Below are 25,498 nucleotides of genomic sequence, written 5' to 3'. Positions count from 1 at the left end.
GCACAATTTTAGTTCTACTTTCTTTGTCAAGGAATCTTGATTTCCTTCAGACACATAAAATGCACAGCCCATCTCTGCATAAATGCACAATTCCTAAAACAACCCAGTTACTGTTTAAACAGCTAGTATAAATAATGAACCACTCCATTACCAAGAATATAAATAAATGTAAGCGAGTAAGGGTTCTCTAGAGCTGAAAGTTTAGGTTATGCAAAAACTTTGACAGCTGTAATTTGTAGGTCCTTGTAGACTGAAGGGTGTGAGTGATGTAAACTCTAGAAAGCTGACATTTAATGTATGTCTATTTTGTCATTTTGCCAAAAGGCAGGTCTTGACTGTTATGTTTCTTTTGCTGTGTACAAATTTTGAATAGGGCAACATCTGGCAGAAGAAATTCCACAAAATGCCTTAAGCTTTGCAGTAGTGTAAACATAGCCCAATGTTCTACTGCTTGATGAGTAACAAGTCAACGTTTCAGAGAAGTCTGGTCATAAACATCTTTTCCCTGGATAAAATAGGAGGGGAAAAATATTATTTGAAATTAATTTCTTGGCATGTTAATATTTAAAATTAATTCTAAAAACTAGTGGAGTCAGACCTATGCATCGAATTAAATAATAATTTAACAGGTTTGTTGTTCCTTATGCTTTGAAAATGATCTGAGTCTTTAATACCCCATATCTGAGGATGTAAAAGGAGGCAGGCCAGTCCTGTCCTCTACCCTAAAATAATCACATACATACCTGTTGCCCAAGGGAAGCACAATGGAAAATGGCTTAACCATATCTTAGAATTTTGTTGACTATAGTGAGAATAAAACTTTCTATGTCAGTAAATATATATATTTTTCTCTATGGTTAATGCAACTCCTTAAATTGGTGAAGTGAAAGTGTGAGGAAGATCAAGAACATTCCTTGGGTGGGAGGAAAAAGGGAGAAAGAGGGGGAGAAAAAGTGGGAAAGATGGACAGAAAGGGAGAGAGGACTGACTGACCATGAGCCTACCAAGGTGAAATTTATCCTTACCCTTGGGAATTTTGTAAATACATACAGAATGGTCCATTTTTTTATGGCTCTCGTCCAGAATATTTACAGAAACACAGATGTCTATAGAAAGAATTATAGAATTATTAAACTTGGAAAAGACCTTCAAAATTGAGTCTAACCCATGACTGAACATCTCCTTGTCAAGTACACCAGGCACTGAGTGCCATGTCCAGTCATTTCTTGAACACCTCCAATATTGATACAGACTCAACCACCTCCCTGAACAACACATTCCAATAGTTTGGCAGTCCCCAGGAGTGAAGAATTTCTTCCTGATGTCCAACCTGAAGCTCCCCTCATGCAGCTTGAAGCTATGTCGTCTTGCTCTGTTGTACCTTGCCTTGGAGAAGAGGCCAGCCCTCACCTGGCTACAGCCTTTACTGCTGGTTAATCTGAAAATGGCCATGCAAGCAAGTGTGAAATACCAAGGTGCTGTGCTGTGCTACTGAGAGAAGGTACAGAATTAAAGCAGGCTGGTCACAGGTGGCCACAAAGCTGATCTTCTCTTACAGTGGGAGGGACTTCTAGTCCCCCAGTACTGTCTTGTGTACTGTGGCCTCAAGAGTTGTGGGAAGAAAGGTTGCCAGTGAACACTGAGGCAAAACATTTGTTAAGTTACTTAGCCTTCTCTTCCTCCATTGTTACCACTTCATCAGCCTTGCTTACCAGTGCTGGGGAAGGGCAGGGGGAATGTGTTTTCTCTGACCTTCCTTTTCTGGCTCACAGGCTTGTAGAGACTCCTCATTTTATTCTTTCCATACCTTGCAAAGTTCAGCTCCAGCTTTGCCTTGGTCATCCTGACTCTGTCTGTATGCAACTGGACTGCATCCCTATGCTCTTCTCTAGATACCTGCCCATGCTTCCATTGCCTGTGCATCCACTTCCTGCTCTTTATTTTGACCAGAAATTGCTCCCCTACTCAGCCATGCCAGTCTCCTGCCTTCCTGAAGTGATTTCCTACTTCTGGGAGTCGACAGGTCTTGCACTCTGTGGAAGACATTCTTAAAGATTTGTCAGCTCTCTTCTGCTCCCTTGCTCCTCACAGCAGTTCCCCAGGGGTCCTATTGACTATCTCCTTGAAAAGATGGAAGCTTGCTTATTTTAAGTTGAGGGCCCTATCTTTATTTTTTGTCTGATCTTTGCCATATCTCTCGGGCTGGCAAACTCCACCAGTGTATGATCACTGCAGCCCAGGCTGTCTTCAGTCTTAATGTCCCCAGTTAGCTGGCTCGTTTGGTGATGAGTGGGTCCAGTATCTCACCTCTGTGACAGGGCTTTTTATTACCTGGCTCCATAAGTTATCCAGGAGGCTCATGGATTACCTAAAGCTTCCTTTGCTGCTTTTCCAGTGAATGTCAGGGTGGTTGAAGTCTCTTTGCAGGACAAGAGTTTTGAGCGCAGTGCTTCCCATAACCTGAACAAGAAGGCTTCATCCACAAAATGCCCTGGATCAGACAGCCTGTAGTAGTTCCCACAAGTTTCCTTTTGCTGCCTTGGAATCTGATGCTTACCTTCAGGCTTCCAGCCTGCTCATGGCTGTTCTTCTGAGATGTCTCTTCACATTCAATCCACCTCCTGACACTGAGAGCAAGCCCTCCAGCCCTCCTTCCTCTCCTGTCCCTTCTGAACAGCCTGTAGCCATCGATAGGTGCACCAGGAGCCACGCATGGCATTCCTCCCACCAAGCTGCAGTGATGGCGAATGGGTGAGAGCTTTTGAGCACCACAGTGGCTTCTAGCTCATCCTGTTTGCTGCTCATGCCTCGTACCCTGGTGTAGAGACACTTCAGCAGGGCAGTTGGCCCTGTCAGCTTTGTAGAGAAACACCCCTTTAAATTTTTGGAGATATTTTGCTGATGTCAAAAGCTGCAACATTTTGGTTGTGACCCTAGTCACAGACTCTTTTCAGTTTCTTCACATCTCTCTCTTCAGTGTTTGTTTCTCCCAGTGCTGGAACACAAAGGCTTTACCTTATGATATTAATCTGTGTTAAATGCTCCTAAGCACTTACTTTTGAAAGTTTAGTCCCTGGAATGTGGGAAAGCTAAAGGTTAATAATATTTGAATTCTGTAATAAAAGATTTTGATGAAAATATACCTCCTTAGATGCACTTGCAGTGAACTGACATAACTGGACCTTATGATGATCTGACTGATACAATGATTGCAGCTGATATGCTAGCATTTTGAGGTTAGTGTTGAGTGCTGTGTTCATTATTTGGAAAGCAAAGTGTGTATGAAACTGTTTGGTTATTGGTTTGCTTGTTGCTATTCAATTGAAGTTCTATTAATAACATTTTTACAAATCTCTTTCAAAAATAAATTGAAAGGCATTAGAATGCAATAAATCAGAATGTGCTATAGACTTTTTTACTAACTACAGCAGCAAGGGGCTGTTGCTCATGTCAAATTTCTCCATGAATTGTAAGTCCACTAAGGATTACCGTTTTATGACTTGGGCCAATAAGGTCACTTAAAATCTGCTTAGAAGCCTTGTTACAGTAACATAATACTGCCTGTATCCTACTTCTTTTGTGTATGAAGTAATTTCACAAACTCCTGCCAAGCCAAATGCTTGAAAGTTTCTGGTAGCCTTTGTCTCATGGTAATTGGTGGGTGGGAAAGTGGATTATGGTAAATTAATTCAGTCCTTCTGTGACTACCAAAAGTTGAGAGCAGTGCTGAGGCCCGGATATGTGTTCTTCAAAGCTGAATTTTACAGTCTGTGAATGTCCTTCTTCATAATTGTAACTTAATCTTACTTTTACCATTTGGTACACCTTTCCCAGGAAACCCAGAAAAGTGTTTCATGCCAGTTAAGAACTTCATCTGTTATTGCTCTTTTCTCAAACTCCTGTTAGCAGTTATAAACATGCATGAATTGCAGTGCCAAATACGCAATTCTGACTTACTTCCCAATTTCTGCATGTAGTATGAAATTTACATTCTTTCACAGGTTTTTCAGGGAAGGCTGAGGTTTTGTTGTGTACTTATTTTCATGAAGAAGAAGAGAAAAACAGGAGGAAGAAACATATATACAATGCAATCCATTTTGTTTCTTCCATATGCATGAGTTTTTTTCATTCTATTCGTTATATTTAGGTTGCCATGTTAAGTTTGCATGTTCAAGATCACCACTATGTTAGAGAGGCAAACTCAAAAAGAAGTGTTCATTTACCTTGTTTTATAAATAAGATTTCCTTCAGCTTGACTAGCATTTAGTATTATTCAAGATAGTTATGCTTATAAGTATATAGAGAATTTTCTTTTTTGATGAATAAATTAATTCACCATACATTTTTCCCAGTAGGAGAAAATAGAAATAATATATAATTTCATTGAAGCAATATGCAAAATTAAAAGAAATAATCTGAGAATATGTTTTAGGTATTGTTTTCATTATCATGCAAGGAATTGTAATAGGCTTTTCTAATTATATTTTCCTTCTGAATAGTGATGCTAACAAAATGTCTTTGCTGTATTGCATAGCCAGGAGACAACCAAGTAACTGAGCAGAGCACTTAGTGCCCAGTTATCTCTACAGTGCTTACTTTATCAAACAAGAGAGGTTAGATATTTCAGATTAATATATACAAAGCAGGATACAGAGACAGAGCAGAGCAAAACAGACTAGCCAAGAATGACAAGGTCGAGGGTAATATATCAGTCGTTTGGCTCTCTGGGTCACAGTAGTTTTAAATATTTGAGAATCCATTCCAAGAGTAATACAGAGTTCTTTGTTTTGTTTTAGATCTTTGACCAGATCTTATCTACATTCATGGAGCTGGACTGTAAATCACCCTGTCTCTTTCAAGTTGGCTGCTTTGTAGAAGTCTGAGAGGCAGTAGGTAGTGGACATAGTAGAAGATTTGCAGGAGCTTTTCTTTGCACTGTATTCTTAATTTCATATCTACCAACAGAAAGTGTAGCACATGCAAATAACCACTCCAGACTTTTCAAAGATTATTTTCTTCAATGCCACAGCAGACAGTTAATGGTTAGGTTGTGGTTAGCATCCCACTTCCTGCTTTGAAAAAAATTTCCTAAATGTTTTCCCAAAGCATGAGAACATGCATATGTACCAGAAAAAATAACCCTCCATAAAATTAGTTAACACAGTAACTGCTACCTAATGCATGTACACCATCAAGATTTAAAATTTTAGCTGTAGTTGAATTTTTTTGTAGGAGGATATATATTCTCACAAATCACAGAGTAAGGGAGAGAAAGTATATGTTCACAAAAGAAGAAAATGCTGAAAATATCAAAACATTTTTAGGAGGTAAGTGATGAGAAATGAATGCCTGATAATATTAGAGAAGAAAAAGCTTTGTTTTCATTAAACTGATGAACATGTAATAAAGTCTCCTTGTCTTAGACAACATGACAGATCACTCTGACCACTTAAATAATGGCATCACTGGTCTGCTAGCAAAGATACCTAGTGCTTGCTAATTTTTATGGTAGTCTTTTGTCATGTAAAGGTTATTTACCACAAATGAAGCAGAGTGCCCCAGGCAACAATTAGATAACTATTTCCATTGCTTCGACCCTTTGCCAGGGTAAACTCCGGTGATTGGTCTTATATCAGGCAGTCTTATACTTTTGATAGGAAACAACTGTTCCCCTTGTATGAATTTTGACTTGTGTGGGCAGCAAAATGGTCAGATGAATGAGAAGAATTGCACTCTGCCTTCGAGTCATTGTGCCAGCCAGCTGTCTTGTACTGTGGTTTCTCTATTCCATCCTGCTTGACTGGGCATGCCAGCTACATCTACATCCTACAGCTTATCTCCTCCCAGTCTTGACTGAGCCCCTCAGTTGCCCATAGTGAGCTCAAATTGCTGTCCTCTCCATCTGTGGCAGTTCCCTCTGTGGATCTGCTGCTGTGCCAAATACCACAGATCACAGCCTGCACAGGAGTGCAGAACAAGGTGGTGATTATCTGACGGGCTCTGTACCAGCCAGACCTGGGAAATTCCCAGAGCACAGACACAGGGTTTTCCTGCATGTGCTAGGAATGATGGAAATAGTTAATTCTACTTATTTTTTTTAAACCAGAGAAAATCCACTTGGTATTTAACAAAATATCCAGTATTGAGAATAAAGAAGAGCCATTAAGAACTTGCCTGTTAAGCTTAGAAGTTTCCTGTCTTTACATTGTACAGTAAGTGCCAGCTATGCAAATGTTACTTTGATTTACATCACACAAAATGGGATGCTTTCACTGAAGCTTCATTATCAACAAATTCTCAGATTCCTATAAGTACCTGAATCATGTCATTTCTTAATGCTACTCTCTGTTATAATTGCTGATCTGATTGTTGTGAAATCAGATATATTCTGCATCTAGCAGCCTTTCCTTCTTACTAGAATTATCATTATGGCTCAGAAGTGTTAGAAATTAAGACCATCATATCTGGCAGTTGCATGCAGTTGCTGTTGTCTTCTATGCACTTTGCACTTTAGGGGTGGATCCAACCAATTTTCCAGTGGTGGCTGCTGCTGCTGCTTCCATGCAGCTTGTTCCACTCCCATCTATGATCATGTTTGCATGATCAGACATGTGAGCTTTTTGTTACATTTATTCAAAATAAAAGGCTATAATTTCAAGTGAGTGCGTTTCTGAAAACATACCTAATGATACCTCAGCTGTGGTTGTATGTGACTTTCTGACAAGTTTTTTCAATATGTAGGCATGAATTTGAGGTCATGGCATTTGGCCGCGAGTTAACCTTACAATGTAAAATTGCTTCTCACTTGCATGTCATGAAAACACGTGTTTTACAGCCACAGTATTTTTTATGACATAGAAACAAGGCTGACCATGTGGTGAACAAAAAACAATGTCAGTCCTGCTGTCAGAGTAACAAAAAGGTGGCAAACATAGTAGGTTGCAAAATAAGAGTTTATAGAGGTAAGATTTAAAGCTCTTTGATGATAGAACTCTATAGAGCTCTATAGATAGGTAGAAGGTAAAACTTTGAAAGTGCACTGCACTTGTACCCAAATGTTCCTTTCAGAACGTTAAAATGGCAGCATGGCAGCCTTGGATGTTGCAGCTGAAACAAAATACTAATACAATGGTTAAATCAGACCTTGTGACCAGTTACAGTTATTAAACTGGGTAATGAGCATGATAGTGGGAGCTCAGGAAATTCCTTACTGGTATAGGGAAATAGGTGAGTTGGGTAGAAGCTGCTACCCAACGTAGAGCTTGCTTGCTGATGGGTACATGCCTGGGCTGTGTGCACTGCAGGGTTAATGTAGCTGCTCCTTGCTTTGCTTTCAGGCAGGCACAGCAGAAAGGGGTGCTTGTGCATCCTTGTGACTGTGCTATTGTCAGTGGGACTTTGAAAACCCAAGTTTTCACTGAGTTCTTTCACTGTCCGCTCACTGACAATAGTGTATATACACAACTGGAAGCATGAACACACTCTTTTTCACTTCAGGGCTCTACTCTTGTTTTATTATTTGCCTTGAGAAGAACGTAAGCAAATAATATGCTATCTCTTTTTGTCCAGAAGACCGTTGCTTAGCTCTGTTAATTAAATAACAAAGAGGAAGCAAATCAAAATCCACCTATCATCTGAGCTTTTTTCACTCCTCTGTAGAAGAAAAGGTAGTTTAAACAAAAGCAGGAAGAGAAATGGGAGTTTGTTTCAGAGCAGACAACTATTATGACTTCACTGTAGGCATTCAGTTGTAATCCAAGAAGTCAGACCAATACAGTAGGAAGAAGATATTTCCAATGTAGACTGGACAAAACCTGTCAACAGAAATAATCTGTGGTTTGGATATCTACTTTCAAATGAAGACCTTATAAGTATTACTTAAACTTTACTAGTAGTGTTATTTAAACAAATAACCCCATACTGGGAAATGTAGCAAAGCCTACTAAGCAAATGAATAACATATCTTAAAACTTCCAAATAGAATAACTATTTTGCATTTTTTAATGGCTAAAGTATAAATCAGGTGCTTGTTTCTTTTTACAGTGTGCCAGGCACACTTTCTTATCTTTTTCTTCCCTTTTCTATTGCAGAGGCAAATATTCACACATGCACATGTGCACACAGTAATGTTTAGCCGCAGCAATACTTGATGTGGTCAGAAGTGTTGGAAGTGCTCACTTGTGACCTCCCTGGCCACCCCAGCTGCACTTCAACTTTCTCTCTCCGTACTTGCTCCATGGCCATCAGAGCTGTACTGTTTATTGGGGGAGAGGAGTTAATATTTTCTATGTATACAGACTATAGCTGATTACTCATTATGAAGAGAACTTCCAGTGGAAATTTGTGAATTTTAAACTCAAAACCTAAAATGCTTTCTGAGGAAGAGAAGTTTGCCCTCTCTAACAATTGAATCTGGTATAATTAACTTTTTTTTACTGGTCATGTTCCAAACCAATAGTAAGAAATAAACTTTGCTTGTGATCAGCTCCTTCTCTCTGAAAACAGTATTTGATGTTAATTCTAGCAGTGTAATTTTGTAAAATTCCACTCTGCTCTGACTTAGGGCAGACAAACCCCAAGTAATTAGGTAAAGCTTTAGATAGCCAGTACAGTGTTCTGTTTGGATCTTTAAAAAATAATTGATGCTTTGTGGTAGGAAAGACCATGGACATCTGTTTGTGATAGTTGGTGGTAGAAGAGAGCATGACCATCTATTTAATGATTTTATTGAAGGATGAATAAGGCCCTATCATTGGTTCACTTGCCAGCCTTGGTTTCTTGAAGTATTGATAACCCAAATGTCATGCTCCGGTGCCCAGGTTTCTCAAATTAGTCAGCTCCTAGTGTTTCAGAATTAATTACTCTTTGATTTTCATGGTATCCTTTTGGTCAGGGAGGAGTTTATAATGCGTACCATAAATAATATAAAAAGTGCTCTGATTAATATGAGCAGGCTATTTACTCGCACTATTTTCCAGAGGGGAGAAAGGCTAGCTGTAACCTCCCTACCATCAGAGACTGGTGCTGCAATTCCTGCTTTTGAAGTACAATTACAGAACGGAAACTAAATAACCTGTAGGAAGGTGTTTTTGCACTTATGACAGTTTCTCTGCTGTTGTCAACCCAGTCAGATTAATTATTAGACTCGGTGAAAAGTTCTACTATACTCTGTTACACTTCATTGTGATCTGTGCTATTTTTATTTTGCCTCTTAGGCTGAGGGAGATTATTATTGTTGCTTTGTTTCAAACACAGGAAAGAATTTAAGAGGGTGGGTAAGCCCATTTTCAAGTGTTTTTCTGACTTGGGATGTTTTCCTGAACTGAAGTGTTAAATATTTCACCTAAGGCTGCAGACAGGACTGGCATTTTTAGATTCTACTCCTTTTTTTTTCTTTTAGAAAAAAGAGCACTGTGAAAATCATTGTTTATCCCAGTTGGTGGAGTGTTATACTCATAAATCATGATTATTTTCAACCTTTTGGTTGAGATTATTTTGTTTTCACAGCCAGAAGCAGTAAAATAATCAATCATGTAATAATGCCATGGATAATTATCATGTTGCTTGGAGTTCTTTGAGCTACTGCAGGTGTGTTCAGAGCCTCTCCTGGTTGTGTTTAAACTGTGACTTTACAACTGAGGTGGTGAAGAACTTTGGAATATACTCACAATTGCTTTTTTTTGCCTTTTTTTTTTTTCCCCCAAAGCATAATGCACTAGCAACAAATACCACTCATTATGAAATCCATGATTACTTTTGGGGTTCTTCTCCTTTAATTCAACGCTTTTATATGCTCCCTGGTATATTGTCTCTGAGTGTTTAGCATATAATTGTACAGAAAAGGCTATGTTTGTGATAGCTAGTAGACTTAGTTACATTTCTGCTAAATTAGAAATCACAGTGAAATCCATTTGTGGCTTTAAAAAACCTCAAGTGTTTTTCAGTGTAAATATCATGGAGCTAATACTTACTTATTAAATGCTCAGAACAGTTTTATTATTTTAATTTGTTTCCAAACAGTGCTTTATGCTTTGCTTTTCTTGCACAACCAGGGTTCTGGGAGACTGTGGAGTTTCCTCTCTCACAGATTTGTCTGAAATTCTGTGGTGAGTTGTAGTGATATAAATCACAACAGTCCTCCAAAAAACTCTCTTCTTCCTTTCCTCTGTCTTAGTTTCTTGCTTCCATGCTTCTCCCTTTTTTGTGCTGACTGAAACACTCTTGCAGCTGCTCTGGGAACCACATCAGGGAGCTAACCTTTTCCCCTCTCAGCCTCTGGGCAACTGAGGTACAAAAGATTAACGGATATTTACTGCAGACACGAGATTCAGGTGCCCACATGCTTTTGAAAACCGTGGTAGACATCTGTCTGCATCTTTTGGCATCAAATTCTTTACTAATCTGGCCTAAGGTGACTTGGCCAGGACTTTGCAGGAAGTGCTAAGAATTGAAAATAGGATTTGGATATTCCTTCATCATAGGCTGTTTTCTGTTAAATGTTCTCCACTTTACATTGTAAAATAGGAGGACCTGAACTTTATTGTAACTTTATCAGAGTGTTTTGGCTGTGAATTAATAGAATAATTTGTAATCCAAAGTTTAACATCTTCAAAACTTATCTGCACACTGAAAATATTGACTTGAAATGAGGATCTTCTTTTCCATGGGTTCCGTCTGTTTCACTGTAATGTTTTGACAGCTGTTAATGAGGCTTCTTCTGTGACTGAAATCAGAACAAATCTTTATCTCTGGTTTGTCTCACTAGCATTTTTGAACTCTCATTTTAAGTGGCAAATAGGAGCTGCAGGAGGAAGAATCTAAGTTATTTAATAGCTAAGCCCTATGATGAAAGTTGTGCAATGAAAGGATAAAGATTGACAGTGCAGTTGAAAATGCAGCTGTGTGGTTAATGTAAAATATGCTTTAACAGTATGAGGTGTTGAAATAAATCAAGGTATTCACTGAAGTCTGCTTTTGAATCCCTGTTAATAATATTTTAAATGACTTATCTGATTTCTTTCTTCTCACACTGACTTCATTGTACTTTCTAAGGCGCCTGGCTGATGATTAAGAAGATAAACTGCATCTTCAGTATACTTCTTTCTGTTTTGAGGGTTTGTTGCAGCTCTGTGTGAAAATCAAGAAGCAGTCCTTCTCTATGGTTCTGTGCTGATGACCGACTGATCTTTTTTATGCTGTTTTAGAGTGGTTTGATGGTAGAATTAAATGAAGAAGTTCCTGCAGGAACATTGTGAAATTTATAAAGTGTTTTTTTTCATTATGCACTTAAGAACAAGTGTTCTGAAACAGACTACTAGTCTGTCTTGGATAAATCTGTGAACAAACATTCACAGCAACAGAGATTAATGCAATATGCAGGTTCCTTCTTTATGCCTTAAGTGACAAAATACAAAATTTTGAGTCTCTCTTAACATGTGTTTGAGAAATGAATCTTCACCATCCAGAATGAAAGTGATTTAAGGTCTATGAGTTTTTAATATTTTATTCAAAATAGATGTATTTTCCATCCAAATACTGATACTCTTTTTATTGCTACAGATCATAAACCTTGTGTCTGCATTTTGTCCTGTAGTGTAGTTCCCACACTTTGCAGTAGAATGTTTTTCCTCATACTTACTGAAATGAAAACATTTCAATATAACTATTAGGTAAAATAGAAAAAAGCTTATAGAGGGAAAAATCCAAGCTAGTGAAACAAGATGTTTTCTTTAACAGGGGATGCTTATGAATTGTGGGAATGTATTCTGTATAAGTCAACCCTGGCTTTTTAAAAAGGTTTCTTGTCTGTGTTATGTACCAGCTTTCTGAAGGTTCTCTGACTTTTAGGCTGCTATTTCTTTTACTTTAAATATACTTTTTAAATGTTATTTTGATATTATAACAGAGCAGGCTTAGAAGAACTTACTCCCTTTCTAATGGTCTCATGGTGAGAACGTTTTATTACTATGAATTTAGCTGAAAGTAATTTGGAAGAGTTTTGGATGGCCAAAGCACACATTTAATAAGTTAACATGCTAACCTATGAACAGTATGCTTTGTGAGCTGATAACCAGCTAAGAAGTGACTGTTTTGCAGACTTCACTGTTGTCTCAGTAGAGCAACTACAAGAGAAAGTGAAGGCTATTTTCCCCACCTTCAGCTTTTTTGTTGTGAAGCTGCAGCAGTTAAGAAACGTGTGCTGTGAAGGCTCTAATCTGCCATCACTATGAAAGGGGTGCACTGATTTTATGCTACAAACTGCATCTTTTGTAGCCTATTCACCACCCTTTACAGGTCTGCCAAGCCCACTCTGCAATTGGTTGCCAGGGGCTGCAGATGTTGGAAAAGAGAAATTTCAATGAAAGACCCTGATTCAGCAACCCAAGCAGCCTGCCTCCCCCAGCCAAAGTAATCAGATTGGCAGCTGAATCAAAGGGTACAGTGGGCCCTTTGTTTGGGAACTCCAGAGGCTAGTAATTGACAGAAGGTCAACAAAGTTTTATGAAGAAAAGAACAGAATATTAGAGGGCATTAGGCTGAAAAGAGAGAGTTTGGGAGTTTTGCGTTATTGGAAGAAAGTTAGAACTTGACTAAAAGGTTACAGCCGCAGGAAGCAAAGGTTGCATATTGATGTTTAAATCTGAAAATAGTTTCAGCTACAGAAACAGGATTATTGATGAGTGGAAGAAACGTCAGAACAAAAATCTGCAGCTTTTTGCACAGCTAATTGTAGGGCTGTGCAATTTTTAGTGTTGAAGGATTTATTTGTAGGCTTTGGGATTTAAAATACAGTGGTAGAGGGATGGTTCATTCATAGAATCATAAGATTGGAAGAGATCCTAGCAAGTCCTCTTTGATCTGGGAGAAGAAGCGTCCATTACCTGTGCAGTATCATATGCATTAGACTGTTCCCAAATCTGCCACACTAGAAAATTTAATCTACTGAGGCCTCTGTGTTTGAAGAATACTTATTCTCAGTCCATAGCTTAATCTTCTTCAGCCTTCTTCTACAAGGCTTAGTAATCATTATGTTTTTGATTTTCTTAATCGTATTTTGTAGACTATCTTCATGGTGCTAGTAATTGTATTTTACTTTTACTCTCATCTGTCTTGAAATGGAACACAGAAAATTGAAGTAGTCTAGGGCCTTACTAGCTTTGAGTAAAGGGGGAAGATTACTGCTTTTTTTTTAGAAGTCTGCCTTGTTTGCAGTACCTTGCAAAGATTGTTGACTTATGTCTGATTCTAATCAGTGTCAGCCAAGTCAACGTTGGCTTCTATTTTAGTTATTACTCATCTCTCTGCTTTATCGTAAATGCTTAAAAATAACTCCTTTGTTCCATTATTTTTCCAGGAATTGAAGTTAAGCTGATAGCTCTATAATTCTCTGGCACACCTTTTTTTACCATTTGAAATAAATAATAGGAAACACTCGTGCAGTTTCTCATATTTTAAGATCTCATCTGTGCTCTGCAAATAATGAAAGACAGTTAATAACATTGCACGGTATTGCATCAGCCCACCCTTAGCTGCTCTGAATCAATCAGGCCCACTCTTTTTGAAAATACCTGAGTACTCTTTTTCTCTTTCTGTGTGAGACTGAGGCCTTGTTTTGTTCCTGGTATCAATTATGGTAACCCCCTCCTTGAGAGCCGTGACTGGCTCTCTGATGAAGATTAATGTGTTGTTTTGATGTCTGCTTATGGCCATGAGCATTTTGGAATCCGTTTATTGCACTTGGCGTTCAGGTAATGAATGATCTGCGAAGTCATAACCGTTTCAGAGGAAAAAATCAGTTATTTTATGATGAGTGGTGTGTGCCCTGTGAGTTGATGCTGTGATCAGCTGGGCAACTTAGTTTTCAAAAGTGTAAAAGAGCCTTCCTGCCCCAATAACTCTGGATATTTGCTTCTGTATTTCGTTGGTCATTGGTGCATAAGATGGAGCAGTGAGCCTACCTGTGTTGAATCTTGTCAGTAAGAAAGTTGTCCTCATGTTTTCAGGAGAAGTGAAACTAAAAATAAGTGATAATTATTTATATACAAGTAGGAAAAGAATTTTCTGTAGCACCTGTTTCCTTGCTACAGTTCACTATGTGAATCAAAGGAACTGAACGCATTTTTACATCAAAAATATAGATTATTATATTATTTTAAATATGGGTTTTCTTTTGGAGTAGGATTTTCCATAAGTTGAAATGGCTTGCTTTAGTGCCTTGAAAAGTTAAGAAATAATTTTTGTGTGGGTGAGCAGTTTAAAAGAGTCACTGTTTACAGCATCTGCATTTTACTTGATTGTGTGTTCCATGAAAAGAGGATTAATAAGGTATTCCTTAGTATCTGGCAAGTGGCACAGCCTTTGGCATTCAGGCTGAGTTCTGGTTCTGTTGAAGTCTTGTCTGGTCATGCAATGTGGAAGGAGAAGAGGGCACTCATGATCTCTTCTACCTCCCACTCCCACAGCAAATATAAATTAAAGAAGTGAGTCTTTAGAAATTACCTGTGATACACTTAATGTCTGTGGAGAGAAAATATGCTAGTGAAAAGTTTGAGAATCACTATACAGGAGCAGACGAGAGATCTGGGCAGTGCTTGGCTCTGATGGCAGCAAAAAAGGTAATGCTGAAGTAAAAGTGTAAGAAGAGATCTAAGTAAATAGTACTCCTTTGTGCTGGGTATTTACCCAGCCTCCAGCCATTTTTAACTCAGGGACTTTAATATGACCCCACGGGATTTCTGTGAGAGAGGTCTCACTGAACTTGTCCAGTCTTACCTGTGGGTCATCTGAAGTCTTCACTCAGTCCAATTACATCTCTTCTGAGAAAACATTACCTTGTTTTATCTTTGTTTTAAAGTTGATTGTTACTATTTTTTCTAGCGCTGCCATTTTCAGCAAGAGCGTCCATCCACTCTGTAGACTCTCATGACTCCGTAGAGCTTTACAGTAATTGAACTCAGACATCTCCTTCTCAGAGCAACAAATCCTAGTAGCAGTACAAAAACTGGTTTATGAATAAATATTCTCACTTCTCTGAAACTCTTCCAACTCTTCTGTACCCCTTTTGAAGTAAGAGAGCCTCAATAGCGCACAAGAAGAGCATACTTACTCCCAGAGTGAGTTGGTAAGACCACATGTTCGGTTCAATTATTGAGCATTTATTTTCTTACCAGTTTTAAATAACAATTGTATAGTGGATTGCTGCTGTTCTTTCAGTTTTGTGTTTTGCAAGTCTACCTCTTTTCTTAGTGTTGTATGACAATGCTGCATTTGTTATAGAGATAAAAAACAATGTGACTATCTGGTATCTTTGTGACATCTAAAACCGGTTTAGTGAACAAGTATGTTTTTACTAGTACTAGTTTTTTACTGATGAAAACTGACAGTGAAAATTGGGCACCTTAAATTACTTCATGGACTTTTTTTCCCTTCAGGGAGTGCAACAGCACATAAATATTCTTCTAGGAGAAGATACCAGAAGCATGAAGAAAAAAGCAAAATGGGATACCCTTATGGAAATATTGATTAAACAAAGTGAGAAAAGGGAGTTAAAAATCAGGAGTGGACAGGAGCGTAGTTGTGTAGGCAACTTCAAACAAGACTAAGACTGCAGGGAGTTGATGATGGGACATGATCAGGGTCCATGTGTACTATAGTGAGGAAAAGTGGGAAAAAAAAAAATTGCTAGGTAAAAATTGTTGAAGTAAACACCATGGATTCACTCCTGGCAGGAAAAACATACTGTGTTATTAGTGCAAAATCAGAAAGCACTGAAAATGATTAAAAGAAAATAATATTCAGAAGGGGTACACAGCTCTTAAGTTCTTGTCTTCAGAATATTTAAATTCTGTCTATACAAGAGGAAAAAGATTTTGTTATAGTGACTTACTGGTTGCCTTTATAGTGTTAAAAACTTAATTTTTCAAATTGATAATAAATTTTTTGTGTTTTAAGTTGTGGTAGAGAAAGTTTAGGATTAAAACTTGGAATTCATCATAAATATGGTTGAAGTGGAATTTTGCAGTTTACAGAAAATATACATGTTTCTTTCATAAAAGCAAGTTTAAGTGACAGATCTGATTTGTATTTATGATTTGCAAAGAATACAAAGGATTTTAATTTTAACTTTGCTTAGTACTGGAGATTTTGATGATGAGTGGCATCTATAGTTTGTAATTGTTCCCTGGTCAAGCACATATGAAGATTGATGTTTTTTCCAGACAGAAGCATATCAAGTACCAGAGTGCATCACATACAACTATTTTTGGAATTTTTCAGAATAACAAATGCATTTGTTTCTTTCCACCTTTGTTCTAAAAAACCTAAAAAGATAAAGAGATATGGGCCTGGGAAGGAGAAATGAGAGAGGAAAACATTTCTGTGCTCATTTATCTGAACTTCTAATGTCTTTTTCTGTTGTAAGTCCCATGAGATTACTGAAGAAATGGAAACAATTATTTTAAAGTTGAAGATGTGGAATTAAACCAAAAGTGCCGCTCAGATCTCAGGCAAGTCTGGATAGCTGAGTGTTAAGTAATCAAATAACCTTAAGGACAGTTTTGTAATAATGTTCCACCCTGTGAATGGTGGTGGATTATGACCAGCAGAATAAGATATGAGAGGTATTTGTGGACTAAAAAACTGGTCAGTTTTGCACCTTTCTGCTCTGGCTGTCTCTTCTTGGATTTGTCTTTCTTGTGGCCAGTAAATGCTGTGCCCCTTCTAAACCTTGTGTGGCACAGAAGCTCAGGCAAGAGCAAGGGACAGAGGTGAGCTTGTCTTGCTGCCCCTTGGTAAGAACAAGATGTGATGTATCTGCTGAAATTTGACAGAATATACCTGGTAGTGGTCATGCATTCACCACTTCATCCTGAATCAAAAAGATCAGCAAAGGTTCTCTACAGCTAAAAGTCTGATGCTAAGTCTGTGCCATGCCTGCAGGAGTATGAAGATGTACCATGTTGGGATTTGCAGTGGCAAGGTTGGCAATAGCCAGCTTGGCCCCCCATCTCCATTTCTCCCTCCAGTCTGCTGGGGGGATATTTTCTATGATTTCTACTGGCCAGTGCTGTGGAGTGGCAGAAAATGCAGAATGTCTGCCCAAGCCTTAGCTGTTCTAAATTGAAGGAGTGTGTTACCAGGGGTACAACACCATCTTCACCATCACTCTGTTTGTGGTGTCTGAAAATGATCACACAATTCAACTGGAAGCTGTACTGTTGCCAGGCAAAGAATCTCGAGCAATGGGAGATAAAGGTAGGGATGAAGTAGTGACAAGTGACAGTACTGTGATGAAAGAAATACTTTCAGATCCAGCCTGCTGTAGAGAATGTCTCTGATTTCTGTTTTACCTGATGAAGGCAAGTTAGCTGAATCTCTTATCAAATAGTGGTTGAAAGAATAAACAAACAAACAAACAAAAAAGTGTCTCAAATTATTTTCTTCGTTCATAATATGGTGTAAGGTAGGGATAAGGTTACTTGTATTTTACTTGCATTCAGAGTTTTATTGTAGTTTGAAGAAAGGGTAATGGGGACAAAAGGAAGAAGGAGAGTCTTTTCTCTAGCTTCATTTTGCCTACAACAATACCATGAACACCCCTGACAGACCTGCAATGAATCCCAGATCTTTCACTTTAGATCTTGATGACCTTAGATTTACATATCTTTGTGATATGCTAAGGATGTAAGGAATTTGGATGACTGAATATAAGTTAGAAAATATAAAAAAAATGGGTGGTGTAATTTTAGAAGCTGTTTTACTTAAATCACATCTATACTGTTTTCTGAGTTAGAACTTCAGTGCTGTTCCTTACCTAAATTTTTTAAAGGGAGAGCAAACAGGTGATATATAATGGTTGGAGTTTTGCAAGACCTGCAAATGCGAAGGAACTTCAAAGTACTGTCTGCAGTGTGCTAGCTTGTACTGATATATTAAACAGAAAAAAAGGAGTGTATACAGAAGATGTCTATCCATTTCCTCACACTTTGAGATCCTTGGTAAACAGTTATTATAATTTCATTTCTAAAGATGTCTTTTAGGGATGCAGCTGAGAGTAGGATGAGAAAGTCAGTAGTGACAATGAGTCTACCTCTGGAGATGAAATCTGAATTACCATAGTGTAAGTTTAAAAGCAAGTTTATGCCATTTTGTAACTGAGGCTATCAGTAAAGCTCAGGTACTGTTTAATTTTCTAAGCCACCATTGCTTCCAGGAAATGTTTGCATTCTTTGTAAAAATGTGTGGACTTTATTCTACTAAGAACTGGAATGTGGTTTTTAATGCTTTCTATTTTGTCAAACACCAACTAATCCACAAAGTAGTTATTGTAGCATTTTCTAATCCTCAATGGATAAATCCTGACCTTGTCAATAGGTTTTTCCTGTGTACTGTGTTTCCCATGTGCAACTCTGGAGGCAGAATGTGGACTGGGAGAATGTGCTGAACTCACTGTTATAATGCTGTTTAACAGAAAGATTAGCTTCAATTCCACTTTAACAAAATCTTCTTTTCTTTGTAGGTGAAATGGAAATTCCAGATTCAAACGACCCCTTAGGTCATATGGATGGACTTGAGAGACCAATTCCAACACCTAAAGGTAAAATGAATTGTAATTTCATCACCCTGCTTAAGTATAAACATTCTTCAGAAAGGACCAACAAAATCCTTTTATAGTATGTTCCCTATATTTGTATATTATACAAGACTGTAAGGAAGGCAACCTTCCTTTTGTGAATTAGCACTTCTGATTCCAGGCAGTGGTAGCAAGGCTAAAGGAGACTATAAAAATTAATTTCGAAGCATGTTGAGTTCCCCCACATGGAGGGCCCTAGATGTTTTAATCCAAACACAGTGTGTTATTGTTACCTTCCTTGCATATTTTATTTCATATTGTTGCCATGAAATTGATTTGATTTTGTACAGTGTCACACTTAGCATCTCCAGGTAAATGTTAAGAATTGGTATCTTTAGTCTGAGGTAGTTAAATCTAGCCCATTACAACACAAGAATACGCACTTTTAAAATAGCTCTGAGCATTAATGCTTTGGTTTTTTGAACTGATTGTAGTGTCAGGATTTCTAGTTACTAATTAGTTAACATAAATTTTGTGACACTTTGCCACTTAAAACTCTAGATCCAAATGCTATTCCTGGATCAGAAGATGCACATATTTACTGCAAATTGTGCTTCCAATTCCTTCTAAAGCAGGAAATTTTCAGTTTTCTACCTGAAGAAAAATATTTTTTTCAGTTGTGTACTGATTTTATATTTTATGGATGCATTGCTGTTGTACTGTCAACTCTTAGGCTAAAGAAAAGAGTCAGATAATAATGTCAGCTTCATTAATGAGGACATGTTGCAATCTGCGGAGCTGTGGTATTGACAAGATCTTCTTGCAGTTTATCTTAGAGGAACATGAATTTTGGGGCTGCTTTGGAATTTAGTTTCTCTTCTTATAGATATCCAAGGTTATCTTATCCTTATTGTCTTCCTGAATATTAGTTAGATTTCTTACCCTAAATGTGCATATTGGGAGGTTTTTTATGGAATCTTCCTTTAAATTTGGTCTGTAAGTCAGTAAAACAAAGATGTGTTTCTGTTTGCACGTGTAACCACCTTGCTACTGATTATCAGCATGGGACTAAGTCCCTCCTATTTGGAAAGAAGACCTGGTACACTCCATTTCTTAACTCTTCGCTACTTTCTGAAACTGCTGAAATATTTTAGAAGTTTAGAATTTGACATTTATTCTGGGAAAAAAATTTGTAGTAGTATTCCCGTCAGTAGCACTGTATTACTACCAGTTGTTTTATTCACATTGAAGTACACACTACTTTGGATGAAAAAGGGCCTTGTTTAATTTTTAACTGCATCTGATAGGCTTGATGCCTGGCAAGTTGGACCCACTTCTCTCTTTTGTTATGTTTGAGCCTTTAAGGCTACAGATGTAAAAGAGAGAGGGGTTTTTTTTGGGTTTTTTTGGGTTTTTTTTTTCATGTGGCAGTGCGTGGTAAATTTCTTGCAGAAAAAGGAGTTCCAGTTGCTTCCTTCCTTTGCAGAGCCACAGGCAGTATCTGTCTGAGGAAGTAATTAATCACATCTCAAACATTTCTACACAGTAAGAACTGTATATTTCCTTCAGAAAAAAAAAAAAAGGAAGAAAACAAAGAGACCCATGTTCTTAAGTTATTCACTGGTATACAATCAATTGTTAGTTTCCAGCATACCTAGCTAGGAAATGGCCTCATTTGCTCCCATTTATTTATTTTATTTTAATGTCGGCACAAAATTCTCCATAGAAGCAAAACTAGTTGGAATGTTAGCTCAGGTGTTTCTGTGTCATAGTAAGGCATCAGATTTTGTTACAAAGAACCACTGGACAGTTCTACTTCAAAGTTTGAGCATACTGTTGAGATCATTAGAAACAATTCCTAACAGTTCCCTTCCATCCCATCAACCTTCTTCTTTCCTTCAGAAATCTTCAGTTAATTTGATTTGCTTGTAACCTCATATTTTACATTTTTTTTTATTTTGGAATAGACCCAAAACAGGTATGGAGATAACCAGCTTTAATAATACCCAAATTAAAAACCACATTAAAAGTACCAGGTGTATTAGTCATCCTCTTCTCTAGAATCTTCCAGAAGTCCTGAGAAATGATTTCTGTCTCCAATGACAAAACCTGTTTAAGCAAGGTGTTATTAATAATGCTCATTTACAAAAATGTTGCAAGTCTCTTTCTACAAGTGAAACTAGCCTTCTAATATTTGATGAGAAGGGGCAATAGCTTGGCTAGGCCTTTGAGGAGAATTTATTTTCTCTTGTTTCCTTTAAGTGAATGCTTGGATGACTAGAAAGCACTGTGTCTCAGTGCTTTGGATGACTAGAAAGCACTGTGTTTCAGTGTTTCACTGAAAACCAGTGCAGAGCAGTGAGTGTTTGCTGTAGAAGAACTTAGGTCTGCTTTGGAATAAAAGTAAAACATTCGAGCACAGTCCAAGCCCCCTCTCTGTCCAGTCAGTCTTTGTAAAGTTGATAGTTTAACCAATTTTACTTTCAAGTAAGCCTTGCTTGGTGTCTTTCTCTTTTTTCACAAACATTCTAACATACTCTCACTGGGTCTTAAAAACCCACTGATTTCAGAGGAGAGGACAATGTGCACAAAGCTAATACTGCTTCTTCCCTGGATTCGCAGTTGTTCATTCCTTGTTCCTAAGGTAATTTCAAGAGAATGTGAACCAAATCAACTTTTTTTACATGTTTCTGGATGGATTTTTCTACATTGAGAAAAAAAATAGGATGAAGGATGAGATGCAAATTGGATTAAATTAGGCTAGTAAAGGTATCATTTAATCTGGAAATACTATGTGGCATATCTAATAGTGTAGTTTCCTTAGCTACTCGTGTATTTTGGGAGATCTGCCAACATCCCTTCCATTTTCTAATGTGACTCAAATAAACTGTAAATCACTCATCTTTGTATCAGGATTAAATAAAAACAGAGGATGAAGAATTGGGGAGACTGTTTTTTATTTAGGAAAATGTTCTGTGCAAGTAATTGTGAGTCTTAGGCTTCTGTCTACCCTCCTTAGTAGGATGATATTTCTCAGTTTATTTGGAATTCTGATTTACTTGTGGAAGGAGTCACTTTACTGGGCTCCCACCACCTGCCAAATGTGACACTGCCATTGATGTCCCCTAAGCTCAGTGTTGTCATACACACCTTTAGAAAGGCATAATTTGCATTTCAGCAACTTTCACAGACATTTTCTGTTACTACAGTCTTCAGTTCTTTTATAAACCTAGGAAACTCTGTATCTCATGGATATTCTTTATAGATTACCTGTCAATTTCATGAACACTTTATGCTTAGTACCCTAAATTTTACCATAAACCAGTAAATTTTGGAACAATGATGTTTTCCTCAGCGTTCCATAAGGCAAAGTATGTATCCTAGGTGAAAAATTATGTCTTCATTGTGGGAAAATGTGACTTTGCTTATGGTGGAAGTATCATTAGTTTAATTACTCAGAATATTGCCCCTAAACCCTTTTGTGTTGGATATAAGTTTATATTAGTCTAAAAATGCCAGAGCAGAAATTTGCCATAATAAAGAGTTGTGGTGAGAAAGATCATGCTCTTCTTCCTAAGGATTCTTCCATGCTCATCTTATACCTAAGAAAAAAAGTTTATTTGAAGACAAAAATGAAAAAAGCTGGGAAGGTGTTAAAAAAGAAAAATAAGATAGCTTAGGGAAAAAATCCCACATTGCTTTTTACACAAAATCATAGTATACATATTTTCATAGGGGTTTTGAACACTGGAAGTGTTTTATTCCATTAATCTGAAAATGGTCTAAATTTATGTAGTTAAGCAGAAAAAAAGGTATTTGCCCCCTTTTTTTTTAAATAGGTGATTTTACATTCTGAGTATCTCCAACTGAGACTCTTGTAAACTGTGATGTGTTCAGTTGGCTTTATGGGCTTTTTTGACTATTGCATAAAGTCAATTAAATAAATATTTATATCTTGTGGAGGAATAAGTATTCTAAAAGGTGATTAAACATATATACAATTATTACTACTGTTAAAGTACTGTTGTATCTTCAGTTATCTATCCACTTATGAATCAAATTTTCCATTCTTTTTCTTAAAAACTGGCTCTTCGGTGTTGGTGTTCCTTGTGGAGCGCAGAAAGAAAGGTGAATCCACCTGGATAGGAGCCAAAGTGGATGATTATCTTAGAGAGTCATTGTCTCAGGAATACAGAAAGATGTGAATCTTGGTGCAGTATCATCGATACTGACACTTAGTCTGTGTGTAAATTGTCAAATCATTTAGGACTCCCCTTGCTCTACTTTCTGCTTCTGGGAAATAAGCCTGATGGTATCATCCCATCTCAAGAGACTTCAATATTCATAAATGATTTGGAAGTTCCGAGATAAAAAGGGTTAAAAAATTGTTACTAAGTACGATTCATGGTTGCCATATTGAAGCTTATTTTAAAATTACGAATGCATAAATATATTTAAAATCACATAGAAAAAAAAAGAGTAAAAGCAACAAAAAATGAACAGAACTAAAACTTGAATTGAAAACAATTAATCCAGAATTTACATAATCTAAAGTAACTTAGGAGTCTTAAAATATTTTTTTAGAATGAACTTCAAAATCACAGCTAAGATCTTAAAATAGCAAAAGCAGAACAATAATTTTATATTGTGTTTATGCCAAGAATAACACATATGGTTTGAGCCAATAACTTGGACATGTAAGTGCCAGAATAATGTAAATAAAACTAAGAAATATAATACACATGTGAGGTCTTAGTGATAGTTGCACCCTTTAGGTTTTTAGTTTAGTATCTATTCTTGTGCATATCTTGACAATGATTTGACACACTCTGGAAAAGCTTATTTTTATATTCTTGCCAAAACATGAATAATAGACCTGTCATCTTAATGTTGATTTGCTTTGGGATTCTATTTGATATATTTATATCAAATTTATTCAATTAAAAAATATGAAGTACTGGCAACCTAACAAAGGTTTTTCAAATATGAAAGAGTTCTGCTGGAATTCATGTCAACCATTTCCCTAAGCGATGTTATTCATAGAGTACATAGAATATGATAGCAAAACATAATATACAGATTAAGTTGCATTGTCCTCTCAAGCTTCTTGACAGAACAGTTTTTAATCTGTTCAAGCAAAATAAATACCAGTATTGGTTGTTGACTATGTTGGAAACTATAATGAAAGAGAAATTTAATTTACAGCATTTTTGCCTACAGCAAATGCAGAAATATCTACTAGATAGATTTTCCTTTTGACATAGTTGAATCATGCCAGAGATCACTGAAGGCAAAGGAAGCATTTTCCTTCATTTCAATGACCTTTGGAAGCAAGCCAGAGTATGAAAACCATTATATAACAATATTAATGTCACAACACAGGAAATTTCTGGACATTTTGCTTGTATATTTAAAGAAATTATCCTTGTTATCCATCTTCCAAGTGAAATATAAATCTTTATAATATGACAGTTACAATAGGACATTCACAGATTTGGCAACATGTTACAGAAACAAAATATTTTATATGGAGTATTTATTCTCTGTTTCAAAATTACATTAGTATTAAAACAGATTAACAATTCTGTTCCAGCTTTAAAAAATTCTACTTGACTACTGCTTAACATGAAATACAGGACACAAGTTAAATACAAGTTCTAGCATTTTCACATTTCATTTTCCCTTGTACCTGTCCAAATTAAGAATTACTAAGACAGAAGGGGAACTACATTGGGAAAAAAATTGCTTTGCACATTGTTGAGGTCCTAATTTATCCTGGGAAAATTTGTGTTTTTCCCCAAAGCATTCTGTCAAACTGGCATCTACACTGTGTTTGTGGTGTGACGTACATTACCAAAAAAGTAACTGCTGATTATCACCACAGAAATTAAATAAAGAAAACATTCTTTAGAACATGGTTGGTTAAATTTTCCACTTTGTTTGAAAGAATTGCAATTATGGGTTATCAAAAGTGGACGCCAAATAACAGAGCAGCTCAACAAATGGCTGCCCGCTCTGTCATAGAAATACTTCAAAACCAGTGAGGACATAAACATCGCCTCTCAAAGAGGAAATTAAACCAGCAAACAGAGAGTGTGCAGTTCAGGGTGGACAGAGGCAGAGAAGAGGCCTTGAGCTGCCCCACTGCTCTTAGGCTGCTCTGGAGAACTCTGGAAAACACAAATGCTTCGAAGTTCATTAGGTTAAAATATTTATTACTTGGTTTGTAATAACAAGGTAGTATAAAACACTGGAGAAAATACCTGTAAAATTGGCAAGAGTAATGATGAACTAAAGCTGAATTTTGACCTACAGGAAATAGATGCAGTGTCGCTGACTTCAGGCAAAGTCTATCTAATTGCACTGGGACTGAATTAACCCATAAATCTTTGGTATTGCTTTCCATGGTAATAGCTTTGCTCTTGCTGTTATTAGGATCAGATTCACAGATTCATATGAAATATTTTGGGTGGCTTAAAGATATGGATCTAATTACTTCCTGCAGTAGTTCTGTTTTAATTAGTAAAACAGGAAGTTCTAACATGGATTTAATCCTGAGTTATTAAGTCCTAATGAGTAAATTTACTATCTGTTTTCATCCAAATGTATTTGAATTTAATATCCATGATTATCCCAAAAAGAGGACTCCACCCAGCTCATTTTAAATCAGAAAAAGTGAAATAATGACAAGGGTTTGAGCAAGGTATAAGCTGATCAGTGTCACAAGAACAATGTAGCCCTCTCATGTACTTGCATGTGAAGAGCAAAAAATATATCAGAGAGCCAGACAAACGACAATCCCTGTCTGTCATCTTACAGGACTTGAATTGGCCTCACCTTTTTGACAGATCTCTTCTTCTTTCGTTTCTTGGGTATCAGAAGCATCTCTGAGCCAGATGAACATAACTCTGTGCTGGTTCCATGCTC

At 37.1% G+C, this 25,498-nt stretch overlaps 1 protein-coding gene across 1 annotated transcript in view; it reads left to right on the top strand.

Annotated features, from left to right (window-relative positions):
• The window catches only part of ROR2 (receptor tyrosine kinase like orphan receptor 2), a 144,543-nt gene that overhangs the window by 81,348 nt on the left and 37,697 nt on the right, over nt 1–25,498 (top strand). Inside the window, exon 2 of the mRNA XM_064735555.1 lies at nt 18,518–18,595. Coding sequence (XP_064591625.1) covers nt 18,518–18,595 — 78 coding nt within the window. The remainder of the gene's footprint in view (nt 1–18,517; nt 18,596–25,498) is intronic.

The sequence above is a fragment of the Zonotrichia leucophrys genome, chromosome Z (genome assembly GCF_028769735.1).
Source record: "Zonotrichia leucophrys gambelii isolate GWCS_2022_RI chromosome Z, RI_Zleu_2.0, whole genome shotgun sequence".
Classification (NCBI taxonomy): Eukaryota; Metazoa; Chordata; class Aves; order Passeriformes; family Passerellidae; genus Zonotrichia; species Zonotrichia leucophrys.
Note: the sequence above shows the minus strand (reverse complement) of the source record. Positions and strands in the feature narration are given on the sequence as shown.